Source organism: Sylvia atricapilla, chromosome 11 (assembly GCF_009819655.1).
Source record: "Sylvia atricapilla isolate bSylAtr1 chromosome 11, bSylAtr1.pri, whole genome shotgun sequence".
In the NCBI taxonomy this organism is placed as follows: Eukaryota; Metazoa; Chordata; class Aves; order Passeriformes; family Sylviidae; genus Sylvia; species Sylvia atricapilla.
Genome location: NC_089150.1, coordinates 14,963,447 through 14,979,293, shown reverse-complemented (window position 1 = coordinate 14,979,293; position 15,847 = coordinate 14,963,447). Strand labels below are relative to the sequence as shown.

At 49.7% G+C, this 15,847-nt stretch overlaps 1 protein-coding gene across 1 annotated transcript; it reads left to right on the top strand.

Moving 5' to 3' along the window:
• The first annotated feature begins 6,942 nt into the window (after nt 1–6,942).
• GLYCTK (glycerate kinase) lies at nt 6,943–12,808 on the top strand. The gene is made up of 4 exons (XM_066326796.1): nt 6,943–7,362; nt 7,728–7,879; nt 9,662–9,837; nt 10,448–12,808. Exons 1-4 carry the CDS (start codon nt 7,076–7,078, stop codon nt 11,351–11,353), a joined length of 1,521 nt encoding a protein of 506 aa, XP_066182893.1. The 5' UTR covers nt 6,943–7,075; the 3' UTR covers nt 11,354–12,808.
• The last annotated feature ends 3,039 nt before the right edge of the window (nt 12,809–15,847 follow it).

The window sequence follows — 15,847 nt, the reverse complement described above, 5'->3', positions numbered from 1 at the left end:
GTGTATTTCTTACCTTAAAAAGCTGGTTTTGGAGTATAAGAGTAGCTGTGAGAATCTCACCCCATGAAGCTATCTGCTATTTTAAATTTAGAAACTAGCAGATCCTGTCACTTCAGTCCTGCAGAAACTCACAATCAAAAGAAAAAAAAATCAATTGTAGATGCCTTCTTGAACATTAATTGCATTTCCTTTCAAAGTGTCCAGAATAGCTTGATTTTGCTTTTGGATCCTGTTGCCCTCCTGTGGTCAAACCTCAGCAAGTCCAGGGACTGTTAAAGCTCTGCACGTCCTTCAAACAGGCTGAATTATTTTGTGTGCATGTCTGATTTAGTCAAGTATTTCTTTTCTCAGAGTCGCTGCCCTTGCTGTTTGCTCGCTGGAGCTCCCTGTTACATGTTTAGAGATCTCAGCGGACTCATCCTTTCACGCTGCAGTGGGATTGGCTCCTCAGAATGATTTACCTTTTTTTACTTTGAAACAAAGTCAAGACTTTCACAGTGGAGTCCAGGGATACCAGAACATGCCCTCGTTCCACCTGAGGATCTCGGGGTCAGCTGCGCCTTTGTTAGGCCAGTTCAAAACCCTCAACTGATTTTTGTGTGATGAGAGGTTTTAGAAAAGCTCGGAATGTCGTGCCTCCTGCACACTCTAAATTGCAGGATCAAAGCCTGGATTATCTCCTGCAGGCCCCAGAGGTGACTCACCAATAACATCATAAGACAATTTACTTCAAAACACCTACAATACTTAGCTAAGTTTTACAGTTGTATAACACCGTGGGTTGTTGATTTGATATTTTGTCACTTCCTTTTTATTCTTCTGCCTTTCTTCCTAATCGTTGGAACTTAGTTTGTCAGTGTATACCAAGCTGGAATTTAGCTGGCAGGTTAATTGGATCTCCTAGAAAAATGTCATATTAAGTAGGAATTATGGATAATGCCCCTGCAAAATTAGTTAATGGAAAAAACGTTTAATTGCTGCTTGAGTAATATCGATCAAATGCAGTTATTCTGCCTATGCATTTCTGTATTAGATACCACTGGAACCTGCACAATACAGGGACTTGTGCTTGCTCAGCAGCAAAAGTTCACACTTCTCCCTACTGAATGCCCTGAGGTTTCTGTGGGCCCTGACCTTATCACAGTTCCTCTGGAAGGTGCCTCCATCAGCAGCTCCCCCCAAATTAAGCATTCTGTGCTACTCTCCGGGTCACTAATGAAGCCATAGGGTGACACAAACCCCAGCAGAGTCCCTGTTGATTACCAGATGTCAGCTGGACCCTGAGCCATTGCTTTCTGCCCTCTGAGCCCAGTGGTCAGGCTGGTTTCCAGTGGGGCTGGCTGTGATTGCCCAGCCCACCCTCCAGCGTGCTCACAGAAATTATGTCAAAAACCTCAGCAAAGTCCAGGCAGTTCACATCTGCTGCTTTCCACGTTCCCCACAGCCTCTTGTCTCAGCCCAGAGGGCAGCTGTAATTGTCATCCTGTGACTGATTAAGATTCCTGGCTCTTTCTCCTCTTATGTTATTTCCAGCTGAGGAGCTCATAATTTTCTGCTATTAATCCCAAAGACCATGACCTTGTATTTCACAGCACTGAATTTCAACCCCTTTCTACTGTTCCAGTCCTCAAGCCTCACAGCTTTTCATCTTCTCTAGAATACTGTGATCTTTCCCTGTATTTTAAATGACTCTCATCTTTGATGGCAAGTTGACTCAGAATAGGGAGTTTGAGAAATTACAGCATGAAAGGAAGTAGACTTGGCATGGGCTTGGGTTCAGGCTAGTAGTGTTCTGTATTGAGCTACAGAAGAATTTTTAGTGAAAAGTTTTTCTTCCTTGCAATCCCCAGAGCATGGGAAAATAATTTCCAAAAGGTATATAGGGAGTGAAGGGAGTATGACCTAGAAAAACTGGTAAGATGCATATGTCAAATCCAGTTAATTTTTTTTTGTTAATGATACTGATCTATATATATAAAATGCTGAATAGAACACTTATCTTCTCTGTGTTTGGCCTTAAGCCACATTCCTCATCAAAGGCAAAGAGACCCTGTTGATACTTTCCTGGTGAGTAAATCAGTCATGAGAGCAACATATTTCTTTTCCAAGCAACATATAGAAAGCCATGTACTGGAAACTAGGACTCCTGGGTTTCCCAGAGCTCAGCATATTCTTAAAACAAAGGTATCCAGGCTCCATCCTACTTTCCCTTTGCCTGTCTGGCAAACCCTCTGGTCTCATCATACTGCTGCTGATCACCCTCATCCTTTTTCCCACTTATGGATACAGGAGCACTGCAGTGAGAGAGGGCAAAGGCCCCTCACCCTGTCCCTGCACACCCTCTCGTGCACCCGTCTGCCCATTCTTGCTGCAGACATTTTCTCTTTTGCCAAATGTGAATGAGGCAGTGCAGTAATTTTATGCAAATCCATGTGCAGATTAAAAAATTAATCAAATTCTGAAATTTTCATTTAAAGAGATTAGTCTTGAAAAATCCCCCATCTAATCCTCCCAGAATAGTCACTTGGAACAAGCCTTCACTGCGTTGTTTCCCTCCTGGGTTCAGTGCATCTCCTGGAAAATTTTCTTGTAATGCTTTTGGGACCATGTGGAGCAGCAAGCTTGGGTTTGAGCAGGGCTCAGCAGGCGAATTAAAGCTGATATATCAAATGATAGAGGAGATGTGCCAGTAAGTGGGAACGGGGGAGTTTAAGGCAGTAAAATCTCCACTCTGTTGTACTGCATAGGTAAATTCCCCTGGTGATGCAGGAGAAGTGGAAGCGGTGAGTCTGGCAGTGATTTACATGCCAAGAGGCCAGAAAAAAGTCGTGCAGCAAGAAAAACGAGGAGCAAGAGACACTGCTAAAACTTACTGTGTCTGGGAGTTTACTACTGTAATCTATCTCTCAGAGCTTGAGCTCAAAATTATCCTCGAACAACTGGGATTTGATCTAGTGCCATCTCAAATATTCTCCTAGCCCCTCAGGGATTTTGAAGTTGACCCTGTAAAAGGTGGGCCAGCCACCAGTCCTGGAGGAAATCCAGAGGCATCCTGACAGCATTGAAGATAAAGTAACTTAGGTCCCTGAAGTTCTCAGTTAAATCAGACATTCTGGCACAGTATCCTCTGATCTAGCAGCACCTGAAACACTCAGGATGTGTGTGTGGTTGAGTTGGCCTGCAACAAGCTCAATTGCCCCGACTTCAGAAAAAACCACAAGCCCAAGATGCAAATCCTTGAACAAACCTCCAACCACAGCACCAGGAACAGCTCAGCTCTGCCCAGTGATGGCAGACTGGCCCCTGGAAAGGAATATTTTTCTAGCTTTCAAGTACCTGCCATTGGAGTTAGGTGCTGGTTCACTTTTCTCACTCCATGGGCATGGCCAGCTCATTTGTTCACTGTTTTCTTCCCCAGTGTGCCTCCAAGTTTATGGCTCAGACTCTGCCCCACTATGTCCATGCTTTTGGTCTCTTGCCACCATCTAATTTACTTGGCAGCTCTACCACATTTCTGCCCCTACTGCTGGATTGTTTCTGTCTCCCTCTGACTTTGGGTCCTTGCCTGCAGAATTGCTTTAATTAAAAAGTTAATGAAAGGTAATGCAAACGAGCATTTTGCCTGTATTTTATCACAGTCCAGCTCCTTCCCCTCCCTCTTTCCCAGAGAAGTGAAAATGAGAGGCTGGAGTTTTGCTGCTTTTTGGTGTGAGAGCTAACAGTGGAAATTTCTACAGGCTTAGGAGAAGCCCTCTGAAGAAAGGGCTTATAATGGTGTGTGTAGATTATTATAAGTGCGTAGATTGAAATGAATGAAAGCTGAGGAAGTTTTCATTTAAAGGGGATTAATCTAACCCCCTTACAATCCTCCAGCTCTCTTTGGAACAGGCAATTCTTAGCATCATTTTCATCCTAAGCTTAGTGTGAACTTACAGGAAACTTTTCAAAAGACTGTCTATATCCCGACTCCAAATTATCCCGACCAGGGACAAAGGGAAGGTGTGACATCTGAACCTCACCCGTGCCTATACCTTGTCACCTTATATCAATATAGAAGAGGACTCATTCATCCCTAAGTGATTTTCCTGAGAAACTGGGAAACTAAGATTAGTGCATGAAGTAATATGAGTCACATTATCAGCCCCTTCTCCTAGCCCAGATTCTTCACAGCCAGCAGTGGGAAGAGGAAAACACAGGGATGTGAGGGTGTAATTTCCCCTCGTGCAATACGTAGCAGTTAACAGGCAATTACACCACTTCTAAACCCACCATCTGGGGAGGGAGCCTGAGAGCTGCCATTTGGGTTATTTTTCTTTCCACAACTGCTTGTGTTTTGGGGTGATACTCAGTTCTCTTGATCTTGTTTTTAAAGCCTTCATAAAATGAGTAGGAGTTTCATTTTTTGTTAATATCTACAGTGGATTTCATAGCACTGATTTATAGCTGTTCACTGATGACATTTAGTACCCGGTGCCTGAGACTGTATAAATAAACTACATAAAAACAGATTTGTGGTATCGTTAGCAGCACCCCCATTCCAAGGGGAGCCTCCAGTGAGCCTGTGTGTCTAATCAGAGCAGACGAGGAGCAGAGTCACACACTGAGACATCCAAAGTAGGTGGATCTGTGCCAAATTCATCTCTCTGTTGCACTGGTATAAAGTTGGATAACCTCTGACTGCAAGGGGCTTTTACACTGTATTTACCTTTACACCTGTGCTCTGAGATCAGTGTCAGGCAGTGGACCCCAAAATCCTGAGGTGCAATAGAACGGCGCTTGCTGACTTTCACAGACTCTGAATCACGCCTCAATGGTTAAAATATAATCTGAGTTCAGAGTGCAGAAAACAGATTACATGCCTGCTTTTGTACTGAAATGCTTTCCAGAGTAAGCATTAGCAATATGTACACAAGTGCCAGATGAATTAAGCTGGCATTTAGTTTTTCCACCTCCAGTAGGAGAGGATTGCTTTTAAAGAACTCGTGCCTGCTGTGTCGTTTCTGGAGCTGGAGCTGAACGGAGCTGCCAGGAGGGCACGTGTGACAGGAGCCACAGTTGCAGGTCTGGTTGTGCTCAATTTCCTCGGGCTTCAGGGACAGCCATGCGCAGAAACATCAAGGCAGAGACAAAGCCTGTTAAAAACTTTGAACTTTATTTTCTTAAACTCTCCTGGCTCCCTTTAGGCTTTTCTTCTCCAGCCATTCCTGCAAACCCTGTATTGCAGCTCAGACCTGCGGTGTGCTGCACCTCTGCTTTGTAGCACCTTCCTCTGATTGCACTGTGCCCACAGGTGAATCAGAGACCTGCTGGGAGCAGAGATGCTTATCTCAGTTCCTGAGAGGTGCACAGCTGACTTCACTGCAGTCAGAACAGTTACTCTGGCCCTCATTGAAGTGGGGTCAGTGGTTTGAACTGCTGGCAGCATCAGCTGCCGTGAAGTTTGAGAGTCTAGTAACAAAGTGGTCAGGGCACCCTGTCTTTTGTTCTCCTGTTTCCTCATGGTTGAAAAGTGTCAGTCCTTCTGATCAGCACCTAAAGGAACTACACATAGATAGTTAATCTGCCTTGGCTTTTGGCTTTAAAAATTGTTCTCCTAAGCAATGAATCGTTTACTGTTTAGCCTTAAGTTCTTAAGGGTCTTTTCCCACTTCAGTGATTCTTGGGGTTCTTTCTCTGACAAGCCTTTGATTCTCCGCATAGCCTTACCTACAGGTCCCTTGTGCCAAGACTTCAGAGTGTGCCCAAGTTTCAGTGTCTGAGAAGGTGTGTAGAGGGGTTTTTGTGTAGATCCTTTGGGTCTCTGCAGCAAAATAAGGCAGATTTAGACCCAGAGGGGCTGTTGAAAAGCTTGTCCAGCTTAATGATTAACACCTTGCAATGCTATGGGAGTGTCAGGACAAAGAGACCTCTGGACTCCTGAGCTCTCCTAAAAGAAGCCCTTGCACAAAACATCCACTTACTAGAGAGAGGATTAACTCTCTCAGGTAATTTCAATGGGTCTGTCATCAAGTGTGTTACCCTGGTTGCTTCAGCCTCCTGGCACCCTGCCTTAAATGCCATGAGCAGGAGAGATGCAGATCACATCTTTGATCCTCAGAAACCAGCAGTGAACTTGCTGCCAGTTAACAAAAAGAAGGATAAATGCTGGGAGGGAATAGATATGTGTGTGCTGGCAGGGGCCACCTTTCCTCTGTCAAGACAAGTATCTGCCCTTAAGCAGCTGAGATCGTTTGGTCCATGCACAGATCTGTTGCATATAATGCTAATGCTCAGTGGAGAGCAGCTCAAATGGGCTTTCACAGACACGGCTGGCAACCTTGCCTGGATATGATGCCTTATTTGGGCTCTAAATGCGAATTTAATGGATAATGAGGACTCAAAGAGAAAGGTGGATAAAGCCTTGTTAATTTGCTGTTTGGTGAGGAATCCTCATTACTGGTCCCTCTGTGGGCACCAGCAGCAAGGGATGAGGCAGCCAGCAAGACTTGTTCTCCTCAGCCCGTGTCTGATGCTGCAGGGGGCACATGGGGCAAAGCACAGCCAGAGGATGAGATCAGCATTTGGCTAGCATGAGGAAGGGAGTTAATGTAGCGAAAAGCTGTTCCACTCAGATGCCTGCTCTCTCCAGGACAGAGAGCAGCTTCCACAGTTTGGAAAGGTGTCAAACACTAAGCAAATAGAAATGATGGCTTGCCAGTGGCAAATCTACAGTGATGGAGAAGCTGGCTGGCAGAGCTCACTTTCCCCACAGGAGGTGATGAGATTGCAGGGGAATCACAAGCTGACAGAATGTGACACTGTCCTTCCCTTCTTCCTGCCTGGGAAAAAGTTAGAAAATGCAGCTTCTATGGCACCTTAATCTAGGGGAAACAGGAGCTAGACTTTCACGGTTCATGTTTTGACCTCTGTTCTTTCTGTGACAGCCCTGTCTCTTCTACTAGCAAAAATGTTCACTTTCCCTTGCAGGTCAGAGGCTGCTGGCTGTTTCAGCCCTTGAGGCCTTGCCAGTGCGGGCAGAGAGTGTACAAGCCCACCCCACAAGGCAGAGTGGTTCAGCCCTGCCAGCCTGTGCACCATGTCCCTCCGTGAGCACGCACTGTCCCTGTTCCGTGGTGCTGTGGGCACCGTCCGCCCGGCCCCCATGCTGAAGAGGGCTCTGAAGCTGCAGGGAGATGGGTGCCCTCAGCTGCTGGTGAAGGGCCAGGCCTTTCCAGTGAAGAGGGACCTGTACCTGGTGGGTTTTGGAAAAGCTGTGCTGGGGATGGCCGCAGCAGCAGAAGAGATCCTGGGAGACCACCTCACTCGGGGGATTATCAACGTGCCACTAGGGATCCAGGAGAGCCTGCAGCGAGCAGGAATGCAGTAAGGACTGTTTCTGAACAACTTTGGGGAGCAGGGGTGTAGGCTGCCAGATTTGTCCTCTGTGGGATGTTGCTGTGTACACCTTAAGTCTTTTGGAGCTGCCCTTGCTCTGTTGCCCACCTCATCCACCCCACCACTCTCGTCTTCAACCACCATCACATCCAATGACACCAGTGACACAGCCCACCTCTTGTGCTGCATGTGCTGACTCTCCAGCTCTGGGGAAGAGACACTCAGCAGAGGCCACCTGCCTGTCCTGGTCACTCACTGTATGCCACTGGTACACCAGGCACTTGCAGGTGACAGCCTGGCTGCCTGTGTGGGTGCACAGATCCGTGGTGTAATTGCCTCTCTTACCTCAACAGGGAGATGCTGCTGAAGCCACACAGCAAAATCCAGGTCATCGAAGGCGCCAAGAACAACCTCCCAGATGAAGAGGCTCTGAAGGGAGCAGCTGCCATCCTGGAGCTGGCTAAGGGTCTGACTGCCGATGACCTGCTCCTTGTGCTCATCTCAGGTAGTGTGGGGACCCCAGGGAATGGGATTTGCTGAGGGCAAATCCTGCCCACCCCTGGCCATTCAGCAAGGGAGTGCTGTGCTGTGCTGTGCCAGCCCCTTCAGCATGCACACTTGCACCTCTGATTTTTCCTCTCCCTTCTGCCACCCTTTCTCCAGGGATGCAGCAAGGGAGAGCACAGGGCTTCCTGCTGTGCTCACAGCACTGGAAAGAGGCTGAACTGCACAGGCTGGGTGCTGCAGTTGTGCTACCACAGTAAAGTGGCACCTCTGGGCACAGCCCAGCTGTTCTCACCTCTTGGCAAGAAGACACTTTCTTCCTGCCTCCTCCTTACATTTGGGGATGCAAACTTGGAGAAGCAAGCACTTGGTAGGCTTGCATTCTCTGCATTTGTGCAGGAGTGAGAGTCTGAAAGCTGAGGCTTGGGACTGACCTTTCCCAGGTTCACTAGCTCCTTCCGAGCTAGTAGAAATGAGGCCTCCAGGTACCACACAGTAAGATGCATGCCTTGCAGGGGCAGCCTGGCACACCCCCAGGGCATGACTGTCCCCAGATCCAGGACTGTGTAGGAAGACGCATCAGAGGGACGCAGTGACATCACCTCATCCTGAGCCCACTGCGTGTCACAGGGCAAAAGCATGCAGGGGCTTGGAGCAGCTCTGCAGAAAAGCTGTGGTCTCCTCTGCTCAGTGTGTATTCCTCTGTGGATGCTGAAGCCTGATCCAGTACAGAGAGAGCAGTGCCATTAGGCAAACACCCAAGTGACTGGAAGCTAGCTGTGCTTTCTGGGGATTCCCCTGGGCTTCCTCCTGTCTTTTGGCTACAGGGATCTCCAAGAGACTCCTCAGCCCTTCAGGGAGCCTGTACAGGATCTCCCTGTGGCTGTGACTCCCTATGCATGTGCACTCCCACACAGCAGCCGGTCCCCAACTGCTCCTGCCTCTCAGCTAAATCCCTGGCTATTGACTGAAACACAGACATTTGCATTTGTTTTTCTTGCTCATCATGTTTTATTGATGCTGATTTGTCTCAAACCTCTGAGCAGGCTTTGCATTTTGACAGTAGCATTCAGCTGTACTTCTGTGCATGTTCATTCTCTGCACAGACCTTGCTCTTTTCTCCTCTGGATTTTCCATCTATTCCACTTTTCCATTAGAACCTTGCTTCTTTTCCACATTTCCAATGCCTGCTTGTATCAGACCGAATTCTCATCAGTGAACCTATCACCCTGGACCCAGGGTGTGCTTTGTCCTTCGTCCCCCCTTTTCTTTCCTCCCAGACCTAGATGAGGGCAGTTCAGCCATTTCCAATCTTGCAGCATCCCTAGCCAGTGCTTTTACACGCTGTCCTGAATAAATGGAGCCACCAAAGCAGGAGTGTCCACACATACACAGCACTGACTGCTGTGTGAGTTCTGGAGGCCATGCTCCCTGCTCACCCATCCACGTAACCCTTGAGTATCAGTGTGAGGATCCACTTGTAGCCTGGTGCAGAGGTGAAGGTAGTTGCTGTCCCTTTTCTGTCATCCCCACCACACTGCAGGCTTGCAGTGCCCCCATCCAGCCAGGCTCACACTGCCTCAGTGAAGTGTAGCTGACTGCAGAAAGTGCAGGACAGCAGTGATTAAACCCCACTGAATTCTCCAGAGACATTAGCTTAGATCCCCAATCACCTCTGCCTTCCCTCCAGACACTGGTGAGGGAGAGAAAAGGCTAAAGCCTTGCTCTCCTCTCCTTTGTCCTTCTTTTCCTGCTATCCTGATGTCCTTCTTCTGCATCCTAGGGGGTGGATCAGCCCTACTGCCTGCTCCCATCCCTCCCATCGTCCTCAAGGAGAAAGAGAAACTCACAAAGATGTTGGCTTCCCGAGGAGCTGCCATTCAGGAGCTGAACGTTGTCCGGAAGACTCTGTCCATGCTGAAGGGTGGAGGGCTGGCCCAGCTGGCCCATCCTGCACAGGTAACCAAGGGAAAGCCCGTTTGCCCAGACATCACCCATCTACCCTCAAAACAGAGGTTTAATCAACTTGCAAGGTTTTTTCAATACTGAGTAAACAAGTTCAAACACTGTTTTGGGGCTCTCTGGATAAGATTTCACTGACGGCTGAAACTCTCAGGGAGACAGAGATGGAAGAGTGGGAATTCAGACTTGGGAAATGTCAGCTATCCCATCATGCCACTCTGCAGACCCCAGCCCACACCCAGCAGACACTTCCAAGTGTTGGTGCTTCAGCACAGCTTTCAAGGCTGGCTCTGACCCTTGTCTCCCCTGGGGGCTGTTTTCAGCATGTGCCTTTGCTGAACCCACAGTAGGTTGGGCTTAACAAGTGCAGTGTCACTGGTTACATCTTCCAACATGATAGTCCAGCTTCAAATGGGGCTGTAAATCTGTGGGTTTGAGAAGGGCAAAGTGACACTCACAGGTCCATAAAATAAAAATGGGCAAAGACCTACCCTGTTCCCATCTTCTTTGATGTTGGGATGGCACTCAGAACAGTGCTTATGCCAGGGTTCTTTGTGGTCACTTGTCTTTGCCTCCTGCAATAATCTGAGGGCACTTCTTCCCATAGGTGGTGAGTCTCATCCTGTCTGATGTGATAGGTGACCCCCTGGACATCATAGCAAGTGGGCCCACTGCTCCCAGCTCTCACAGTGTCCAAGACTGTCTTCAGATACTCACCAAATACAACCTGCTGCATGAGCTGCCCAAGTCAGTGGAAACAGTCCTCTCCAGCTCTCCCACCGAGCCCACTGCTCTGGAAAACTATGCCCATGTTTCCAACTTCATCCTTGGGTCCAACACACTGGCTTTGGAAGAGGCCAGACGCCAGGCTGAGGGCCTGGGCTATGCAGCTCTGGTCCTGAGTGCAGCAGTCCAGGGGGAGGTCAGCCGTGTTGCCACACTGTACTGCCAGCTGATCCAGCTGGTCTGCCTGGGCTTCGCCAGCCTCGGAAAAGGGCCCTTGAGTGACGAGCTGAGGGGGAGTCTCCTGCAGCTGGCAGCAGAGCAACACATCCCAGGTTTGGACCTGGACGAGTTTCTACAGGCCCTGCGAGGGTTAGGGCCTGACAGACCAGTCTGCATCCTGGCTGGTGGAGAAACCACAGTCCAGCTCCAGGGAACCGGCAAGGGAGGGAGAAACCAGGAGCTGGCCCTGCGTGTGGGGCTGGGGCTGCACAAGGCTCAGGCCACAGGAGCCAGCAGCCCCCAAGGGAGGTGTGAGATCCTCTTCCTCAGCGGGGGAACAGATGGGCAGGATGGGCCAACAGAGGCAGCAGGAGCCTTCTGCAGTCCAGGGCTGGTGGCTGAGGCACTTCAGGAAGGCCTGGATGTGGAGGCCTTTCTCAGGAACAATGACTCCTACACATTCTTCAGCCAGTTCCAAGGTGGGCATCACCTACTGGTGACAGGCTTGACTGGCACCAATGTCATGGACATCCAGGCTATTTTAATTAGAGCCACGGAGAGATCATGAGAGCTCCCTCTGCAGATATCCAGATGCACTTAATTAGGGGCAGGAGTAAATGAAAACACCAATGTTGTGGACAAATGCAAACTACTTAAATTAGGGCTCACTGTCAAGGCTGCTAGTGTCTTTGACAGAAAGAATCCACTAATTAACACATGAGTGAATGTCCACAGCAAAAACAAGCACTTGTAATTGGGGGAATCAGAAGAAGGTAAGAGGTCACATTACGGAAAAGGAAACTGGATTTAAGACTTGTAACTGCTTCAACTATAGTTAATTTAAGAGATGTGGGGAAGTTGAGGCCATGTCAAGGCTACCACAGAGTGCCCTTACTGCACTGTTGCACTTCCAGTGCCTCCAGCTCCAGAGCAGCTCAGCAGTGGGGTTTTAGGGGTTCACTGGAGCAAATTACAATGACTGAAGGATGTAAAAGCAGTAACAGCAAGGCTTGCTCACCTGAAGATGGACGTGCAGGGGGTATGTGATGGGAAGGGGACACCCAGTATGCACTCCACATGCCAGCACAGTGCCTTACACCAGGGTACTGAGATGACAAAGAGCCCAGCCCAGCAGGATGCACACTCAGGAGTGTAGCTAAGAAGCATGCTGGTAGGGAGAAGTTCGTGATACTGGCTGGGTGACATAAGCAGTGCACGGTGGCATTGAGGATGACATACTTTCACTGTGCAGTGTAAGGATGGGGATGAATGAAGTGCAGTGACAAGCCACTGCCTGGCTGGACTCTGTGGAGTCCTCCAGCCTCTTTCCCTCTACTCCACAGTAACATCTTCCCTGCTGGTCCCTGTTGGGAGAGCCTCCGTGCCAGCAGCACGTATGCTATGAGTTTTCATGGTGTTGTTTTCCAACTGTCTAGAAAACTGTCGTGCTTCCAGCCTGAACCAGTGACCTTTCTTCTGCACTGAGGCAGAAGTCGCTGTCATTCTGATTAACTCTGCTAATTCCACAGAACAAAAGGCAAGGAAACCTTCATGCTCAGCTCTCCTGACCCATGCTGCTGAGCTGATCAAAGGGCAAATCTGCCAGAGCTGTGCTCTGACAGGGAGCTGCTACCCCCACATGCTCGAGGAGAACTGTGGTTATCACGTTTTTGTTACCTACTGCGGTGTGATATGTGGGAGAGCAGAGATGAGTTTGGTTTCCCAGGACATGGAGCTCACAGTGGGGCTGGATTTCAGGAGGGCTTTGCCTGCAGCAACAGGCATACTAACAGTTTGGCTGGATATTCAAAGGACTTCAGCTCAGCAGCCGGTATGACCCAGCACGTCCAACTCCTTTTGAATATCTGTCTGTTTGTTACAGAGCCTAAGTGGGAGCTGAGCTCCTTTGAAAATCCAGCTCTAATGTAATAGGACACGCTTGACTCAGACTCTTTCCAGACAGACCAACCTACTCCGTGTGGCTGATCTCATCTCGTGACATAAATACACCGTTGTGCCAACACCCTGTGGTGTCTCACTGAACAGTCGTTCTGCGTCCCACTTCAAGGTGGATCAGAGGGTGGGGTTTTGAGGAGGATGCAGAACCTCCTCTTTTGGTTTTGAAGCCAGTATCTAACAAGTAGGGATATCAGCAGGACCATCACGGGGCCTGGTGTCAATGCCAGGCTGGCAGCTGGACTCTCTGGGCTACAGTCCAGGCTCAGAATAAGGCACAACCCTGGGAATTTCAAAACCCCAGTCTTGCCCGGTGGTTTAAACTCATCCACGCATCTCATTTGTCCTCCGAGTCTGAAGGTCTTCTGTAACGTGCCTGAACTTGCTCACACTGGCTAACAGCTCCGAGATCTGCCGGGGAAAATCTGCCAAGCGTTATAGAGCTCGCTGTGCCCCCACAATGTCAGGGGGTGGCTGTGCAGGAGAAGCTGCTTTGTGCTGTGTGTTTTTCTCCAGAGGTCGCTGGCAGGTCGCCTGCTCCATGCCCAGCAGGGCAGCTCCACGGGGGCAGTAACACAGGCACTGATACAGCCAAAAGCATGGGCTGCAGCCAGGATAACGGGGTAAAGCTGGCTCCACAACGTGGTGAATGCTCCCTGGACCATTCTACTCCAGTGGAATGCAGAGTCACTCCACTTTTGGGCTGGGGTTCCTGCCAGAAGGGTCACTTCAGCAGTGGTCTAGTGTGCCAGCCTGGGCATGCTGCCACAGGGCCACCATAACCCCCTGCCCACAGCTCTGCCACATTGCTGAGCACCACCCTGGACTTCGAGCTGCTGCTTGTGTTGCCTCCCAATCAATTTCAGAGGACCTTGGGCTAGTGCTGGCTGGCTTCTGGGAAATGTCTACCTCAGGTAGCCCGAGCAGTGTCCTTGCTTCCTGAATGGTGGCTTTTCATAACGATTAAAGAGTGTGTGTTGGGGAGGGGAGATGTCTAATAAAAGGTTTATTGAAAGGATGGAGCTGTTTGAAGTGCAATTCCCATCTACCTTTGCTTGGCTGCCATATATGGATTTTGTTCTTGTCCTTTCTTTCCTAATGAGGTGATAACAGGCCAGGGGGAGGTTCAGCAAGAACACCCAGGCTACAGAAATATTTCTGTGATGCTCCTACCTGGATAACTCAAAGCTCCATTTCCAAGGGATTGCTTTGGTGGGCCTTGTGCAACTTCTGCCTAGGGACAAAAGGAGCAATGGAGCATGTGCAGCCCTCACAGACAAAGCATCATCATATTCCTCTGGACGGTGCTCAGCAGGGAATTGTCTGCTATTGCTCCAGCTGAAAGCCAGATCCCACTGACCTTCAGTCCCTCCACAAAAGAGCCCCATGCATGAGCCAACATACATTTGGGCCACACTGGTGAGGTTCAGCAGGATTTGGGGAATAACACAAATCTTAAGACATGAGAGCATCACTTACCTGCCTAGTAATGATTTGCCTCTGGGCTGGCAGGAGCAATGACTTTCCCATTGGGAACTCAAGTGAGTCACCACAGCTGAGTGGGGCTTTGCAGGTTGTCCGTGCTGTCCTGGATGGGATATTGGCCTCACGGGAGTAAAGCTGAGCAAATGAAGAAACCAGAGTGTGGCTGTGGTCACACCGAGCAACCCTGGTGTGTGTGTGTGGGCTGTGCTGGGACCAGCTCCAGGCCACCCCAGCTCTGGGGTGCTTGTGCCTGAGGAGAAAAGTCACAGAGAGAGGACAGTAAGAGCCACTGGGACTTGACGCTCACAGTCCCTTCCCTTTTTATTGGAAAACTTTCTACACCGGCCAGCCTTCAGAATGGAGTCAGTTGGATGAAGATGGCCAGCAGCTCCCTGGTCATATCCCTCACATGGGCAGGGGACACTGGGAGGGAAAAATGTGCTCAGATGCTGGGTGGAGGAGCAGGTGAACAAAGTCTGGGTATGTTCAGGGTAGATTTGCTCTCCTAAGTCGGCAGCTCGTAGCCAAACAGTGCTAACGGCCAGGAGCAGTAACAGCGTTATTAACAGCACGAGCTTTTGGCAGTAAATTAAAAATCTTGGCTGCCGCCCTTGGCTCTGCTCTTGCCTCTTAGAAGACATTAATATCACAGTTCCCCAGCATTCCCATTATCACTTCATTAAGGATCCAATAATGATAAATGTGGATGGTTTTATTTTGCACAGAGCCTGATTAATGGCCAATAATTCACTAGGTGTTAATGGGGCCCTTCCTTTATTGGAGGCGTTGGAAGGGGCTGCCTTTCATCTCCTCCACAAGCCACAATTTTCACTATTTTCGCTAATGTGACAGATATAACACAAACCTTGAAAGAGTGGCTGAGGCCTCTTGAGAAACCTTGAAGAGCATCGTGCCAGGGGCAGCCCTTGCTGTCGTGGCCATTCCTCAGCATCTTTTTCCTCTTCTTCCTCTTCCTCCTCCCCTGTGCTGCTGGCAGTGCCTGCATCCAGATGCTGCCAGAGGCTGTCACCCATGTCCCAGGATAGTCAGGGACAAAACCAAAGCAGCAGATTCCCCAAGGATGAGCCCACAAGTGCAGTCACTGGGGCTCTCCACAGCCAATGTGGTGCAGAACCAGGCCCACCCTTGCAAGGGGGTGCAATGCAAGGAGTAAGCTTGTGCTGGCCTCACCCCAAAGCAGTTTGGCACCCCTCAGCTGCATCCCAAGAGGGCTGGGGAGCCTGGGATGCAGGATGGAGTCCCAGCTGAGCCCAGCAGTCCTCCTCCAGCACCCCAGGGAGCAGCTCTGGTGGCTCCTCCGAGGCCGGCTCCCGTGGCACACGGGCTGCTCTCCGCCGTAGGACCCCGGCGTATTGCACGGCTTCAATCCCTATATGAAGTGGGATGTATAATCACATAGGAATAAAAAGCCATACAAGACGGGAGGCTGTGAGATGCTCCATGCTGGAGGACAACGGGACAGTCCCTCTGCAGTGGCTGCCACGGCCCCCACTGGGATGGAGCCGGACCCCAGGGAGCCCCCAGGATTCCCCCCAGCCCCTGTATGGGGTCTGTGAGGAGACACGGGAGCCCTGCATCAGACAGAGAAGAGAGGTGATGC

Coding starts and splice junctions, on each gene's coding strand:
- GLYCTK (XM_066326796.1), top strand. CDS start 7,076: ATGTCCCTCCGTGAGCACGCACTGTCCCTGTTCCGTGGTGCTGTGGGC. Junction 7,880..9,661: donor GCTCCTTGTGCTCATCTCAG/GTAGTGTGGGGA, acceptor TCTGCATCCTAG/GGGGTGGATCAGCCCTACTG. Junction 9,838..10,447: donor AGCTGGCCCATCCTGCACAG/GTAACCAAGGGA, acceptor TTCTTCCCATAG/GTGGTGAGTCTCATCCTGTC.